Genomic DNA, 6000 nt, shown 5'->3' with positions numbered 1-6000 from the left:
TGGTTTGTGTGAGGGTCCGATATCATGGGAACCCATGGTCCTCTGGTGTTTGCTCTTCACATGGACACTTTTGGCAGTGAACCTTGGCAGGATATTCAACCATGCGGAGTGTCGCAGTCAAGCATGACTCTGCCTCTTAGTTGATATTCACACATCTTGCCTTTTCCTATAGAGAACACAATAGCTAACAATCAGCAGCAGGAACCGTGGTAACTCAGTGCTAACTGATGCCTGAGACTTTCTGCTTGTATGGAATTGCCACATGTTGGCTATATTAATTGTGCCATGGAGGAAGGATCACTCCTATGACCTTTAACATGCTTTGCAATTTTGACAGACTCTTGTATGCCTAGGGGGATGAGGGTTGGGGGGGATGAGTGTGGGGCTGGGGAATTTAATGGATGAATACCAGTGCCTCACTAACCTTTACAGCTATGTTGCCTGCCTACTCAATTTGGACACCTTTTCCCCAGTTAGGACTCCAGTATCCATGGCACGTCCCAGGGAAGCACGTCCCATCTTGCTTTGATGGTATATGTCTGCAATCGTCAGGCGACCTCTTTCTCCACTCCAGGGTCCTTTCACAGGTCCACAATGAAGCACATGGACCTAGCCGCATTTGACAGCAGGGAGACAGAAGGGCAGAATGGGAGCAGGCACCAGGATATCAGAGAAGATGGGCTGATAGTCTTCGGGAGGTGGCTGGGTATTCTGTTCCAACATCTCCAGCACAGTCCCACGAATGTCTCTGGACACATCCCCTCTGATATCCAACAGGACCGAAATATGTTCATCACTGGGAAAAGAAAATTGGAGAAGTGATTCGTTATGAAGGCACAGAAACCATAGAATCCCTACAGTGCAGAAGAGGCCATTCAGCCATCGAGTCTGCACTGACTCTCCGACAGACTATCTTACCCAGGCTCTCTCACCCACTATATCCCCGTAACACCACACCTTTCCCATGGCTAATCCATCTAAACAAAGGGTCAATCCACCTAACCTGAACAACTTTTGACCGTGGGAGGAAACCAGAGCATCCGGAGGAAACCCACACAGACAGGAGTTTGCACATTCTCCTCAAGTTTGCGTGGGTTTCCTCCAGGTGTTCCGGTTTCCTCCCACATTCCAAAGATGTGCGGGTTAGGTTGATTGGCCATGATTAAATTGCCCTTAGTGTCCTGAGATGCATAGGTTAGAGGGATTAGCGGGTAAATATGTAGGGATATGGGGGTAGGACCTGGGTGGGATTGTGGTCGGTGCAGACTCGATGGGCCGAATGGCCTCTTTCTGTACTGTAGGGTTTCTATGATTTCTATGACACGGGGAGAACGTGCAAACTCCATACAGACAGTCACCCAAGGCTGGAATTGAACCCGGGTCTCTGGAGCTGTGAGACAGTGTTAACCACTGTGTCAACGTGCTGCCCCTCCCTCTAGCTGTGTCAAATTAAAAATAAGCACTATGTTAGGTGCAAGGACAATTTAAACTGTGATTCCTGGGATAATGCCTACTTTCCACCGGCTGCCCTTAAATCATCATCTTACAGAGAACTGTGGCATAGGTATCAGCTCCCTCTCTCCAACAACAAGTTCACCCCAAAACATCTCCAATAATTTAATTGGCTTGTCAACCCAACAGTGCCAGGATTCTCCAGGGCTCAAAGTGAACCCACTACTCATACCTTGTAGCCTGAAAGGAGGAGCATGTCCAGATGATCTTTTACAAGGTATAATACTCCCCTTTATAGAAACACCTGACTTACCAGGCATCACCACATGAGATTCTCAAGAAATATACTGAAAATGGCGGTGTTGAAATTCAGCTTTTTTTAGGGGAGGAAAAGCAGAATGGGCAATATGAGTCAGAGGCACGAGGACCAGGACATCAGTCACTTTACACCATCTCCCAAGATGAATTTCACATCTCTCTCCTCCCCCGCCTGCTTACACTTCCTGTTTGTCAGGTTTTGTTCATCTCACTTCCTGTGTCAACTCCTGCCATTGCATGGGGGCATTGAACTTGGCTCAGAGAGAATCGCCAATGAATCAGAGCTGAGGGGCATGTGGAAAAGCAGGGAATCTTCAGGAAAATGACCAAATCTTCACCCAGGAAACCATAACCACTAAAATGAATGAAAAAAATCAATCACATTTGCTCAGAATATTTCTTAGACATTTTTTTCTGAAGACTTAGTGACCTCACAATAAACGACCCCAAATCTTTGTTTCCTCAGCAGTGCGTATGAGTGGGTGACCATGAACCCCACTCCAGAACCAAACACTGCTCCTGACCGCTTCAGTGACAGATTCCCAATCGGTTGGCTGGAGAACCAATTGGGAATTCGAGTGACCTGGATCGCCTCTCACTGGTTCTGTGCAATGTGAAAGTGAAGCAATTCATTTTATAGGGTGCTCTTAAGAACTGTATTTCCCCACAGTCACTAAGACAAAGCAGAGCTACGGGCAGCCCACAGTTAGTCAGTGTTTGTGGGGAAAGCCATTGGGAAAAGATTCATTTTGGTAGGAAGAAAGCAAAGAGACAATATAAAATAAAAGGCACAATTCTAAAGGACAGAGGGACCTGGGTGCATATGTCCCTAAGTCATTGAAGGTGGCAGGACAGGTTCAGAGTGCCACTTTTCCTGCCTGAGGTGACATCTTGCCAAAAAATGGCAAAATCCCACCCGTTAACTCTGTTTCTGTGTCCACAGATGCTGCTTGGTCTACTGAGAGTTTCCAGTATTTTCTGATTATATGTCCGATACCCAGCATGTGCAGTATTTTGCTGTTAAGTGCTCCCAAGGCAGTCATTATTACCATTAAAATGAATAAACTTCATGAATAAATAAAGTTATTCATGATGGCCCACCTTCTCAACCTTGCCCCTTGCCTGAGGTGTGGTGATCTCAGGTTAAATCACCACCAGTCAGCTCTCCCTCTCAAAGAGGAGAATAGCCCATTGTTATCTGGGACTATGACGACTTAAATATGAATGGGTTTTAAAAGGGTGGTTGCAGTCTCACTGTTATTGCTACTCCAAACACAGATCTGTGGTCATTGAGAGCTAGCTGGGAAATCGGTGGCCCACAGTTTCTGATTTTCAGTCCAGTTAATTGGATGGACAGAAAACCATTTAGCACAGAATTAATAAAATATCCAGTATCCTTTTTGATTTGATTTATCAGTGTCACATGTATGGTATACAGTATCTTGTGTGCTATACAGACAAAACATACCGTACATAGAAAAGGAAAGGGGAGGGTGCAGAATGTAATGTTACAGGGAAGAAGCTGCTCTTGAGTCGATTGGTACGTGACCTTAGACTTTTGTATCTTTTTCCTAACGGGCTTTATTAATAGGGACACAGAGTAAAACGACAAGGAGGTTATGTTAAACTTGTATCGAACACTGTTACAGTTGAGAAAGATCAACTGAACACGAGGTAGGTCCATTCAAAAGTCTGACAGCAGCAGGGAAGAAGTTGCTCTTGAGTCGATTGGTACATGACCTTAGACTTTTGTATCTTTTTCCAAACGGAAGAAGGTGGAAGAGAGGATGTCCAGGGTGCGTGGGGTCCTTGATTATGCCGGCTGCTTTTCCGAGGCAGCGGGAAGTGTTGACAGAGTCAATGGATGGGAGGCTAGTTTGAGTGATGGATTGGGCTACATTCATGACACTTTGTAGTTCCTTGCGGTCTTGGACAGAGCAGGAGCCAAACCAATCTGTGATACAACCAGAAATAATGTTTTCTATGGTGCATCTGTAAAAGTTGGTGAGAGTTGCAGTGGACATGCCAAATTTCCTTAGCCTCCTGAGAAAGTAGAGGCATTGGTGGGCTTCCTTAACTACAGCATTGGCATGGAGAGACCAGGACAGGTTATTGATGATCTGGACACCTAAAAACTTGAAGCTCTCAACCATTTCCCATTGATCTAGGCAGGGGCATATTCTCCACTATGCTTCCTGAAGTCAATGACTATCTCCTTCGTTTTGTTGACACTGAAGGAGAAATTAATGTCATCACACCAGTTCACCAGATTCTCTATCACTTTCCTGTACTCCATCTCATCATTGTTTGAGATCCGACCCACTATGGTGCTGTGATCAGCAAACTTGAAAATCGAGTTGGAGGGGAATTTGGCCACACAGTCATAGATGTATAAGGAGCATAATCAGGAGCTGAGAACACAGCCTTGTGGGGCACCGGTGTTGAGGATGATCGTGGAGGTGTTGTTGCCTATTCTTACTGATTGCAGTCTGTGAGTTAGGAAGTCTAGGATCCTGGGCTTTATTAATAGGGACACAGAGTAAAACGACAAGGAGGTTATGTTAAACTTGTATCGAACACTGTTTCAGCCTTAACCAGAGTATTGTGCCCAGTTTCGGGCACTGTACTTTAGGAGAGATGTGAAGGTATTGGAGAGAGAGTGTGGAATGATTCCAGGGATGAGGAACTTCAATTATGAAGGTAGATTGGAGAAGTTAGGACTGTTTCCTCAGAGATGAGAAGGTTGGGAGGAGATTTGATAGAGGTATTCAAAATCACAAGGGATTTGGACAGAGTAGATAGGAAGAAACTTCCCATTGGTAACAGGATCGAGAACAAAAGAGCACAAATTTAAAACAATTGGCATTGCTTCTTTTGTCAATTATCTTAAACCTGATTGTTGGTCCTTCCACCAATGGGAACAGTTAGTCCATATCATCAACCTGAAATATTGGGGGGGGTTTCCACTCCCGTTTTTGGGGGGCAGGAGTGGCAGAGGGGGTGGAGAATAGCGCACGAGTTCCAAACGGCTTTTACGCTGGTGGGACTTCCCGTCCTCTGACAATGATAAAATGAGGATCCAATTTTTAAAAGTTGGGATTTCCATTCACTTACGTGTACATATCATTGTCTGGCCTTCATGCTTGCTTATCCCTCCCATATTAAATTGTCCATTCACACCGACATGAATCACAGGTCCCCCACCGCATGCAACTGGTGACCAGAACCTGCCAGAGGTACAGGGGAGGGGGGAGGGGGGGGGGGGGCGGTCATGCCTTGGCACTGTCCCCAGCACTGTCATTTGGCAGGTAGTGCTGGGGGGAAGATATTCTGTTGGGGGAGGGTATTACACAGGTTTGGGTTCCTTTTCAATGAGAGGGGCGCTCTGTGGTGGTGGGGGGGGGGGGGGGGGGGGGGGTGCGGAGCTCCATGGGGGAAGAGCCAGATGGGGACTCGATCGTTTTAATACCTAGGTTGCTGGCAGGGAGTGTTCAGTCAGAACTTGCCCATCAGCATGATGTTGTGGGGCCCCTCCTTTCATTTTCTTTTGGCCAAGTGGTTAAAAATACAGTGGAACAGGCTAACAGCACAGCCAACAGGTTACCCTCCACTTTTCCTGCCTGAGGTGATATCTTGCCAAAAAATGGCAAAATCCCACCCGTTAACTCTGTTTCTGTGTCCACAGATGCTGCTTGGTCTACTGAGAGTTTCCAGTATTTTCTGATTATATGTCCGATACCCAGCATGTGCAGTATTTTGCTGTTAAGTGCTCCCAAGGCAGTCATTATCACCATTAAAGTGAATAAACTTCATGAATAAATAAGGTTATTTATGATGGCCCACCTTCTCAATCTTGCCCCTTGCCTGAGGTGTGGTGATCTCAGGTTAAATCACCACCAGTCAGCTCTCCCTCTCAAAGAGAACAGCCCATTGTTATCTGGGACTATGACGACTTAAATATGAATGGGTTTTAAAAGGGTGGTTGCAGTCCCACTGTTATTGCTACTCCAAACACAGATCTGTGGTCACTGAGAGCTAGCTGGGAAATCGGTGGCCCACAGTTTCTGATTTTCAGTCCAGTTAATTGGATGGACAGAAAACCATTTAGCACAGACCTGTAGATCTCAGTGAGTGACAGCTCACTATAGAATCTGACCTTCAAAAGAATTCAGACAATGGCAGGTTCGCTCACCCATGGTGCTCAATGATACCACTAGGCCGAGCTTCGTG

General features: G+C 46.0%; 1 protein-coding gene across 1 annotated transcript in view; it reads right to left on the bottom strand.

Annotated features, from left to right (window-relative positions):
* Positions 1-609: 609 nt before the first annotated feature.
* Positions 610-6000, bottom strand: part of exoc3l1 (exocyst complex component 3-like 1) — a 74611-nt gene continuing 69220 nt past the window's right edge. The window contains exon 12 of the mRNA XM_078210289.1: positions 610-796. Coding sequence (XP_078066415.1) covers positions 610-796 — 187 coding nt within the window. The remainder of the gene's footprint in view (positions 797-6000) is intronic.

Source organism: Mustelus asterias, chromosome 4, assembly GCF_964213995.1.
Source record: "Mustelus asterias chromosome 4, sMusAst1.hap1.1, whole genome shotgun sequence".
NCBI classification, from domain to species: Eukaryota; Metazoa; Chordata; class Chondrichthyes; order Carcharhiniformes; family Triakidae; genus Mustelus; species Mustelus asterias.
Note: the sequence above shows the minus strand (reverse complement) of the source record. Positions and strands in the feature narration are given on the sequence as shown.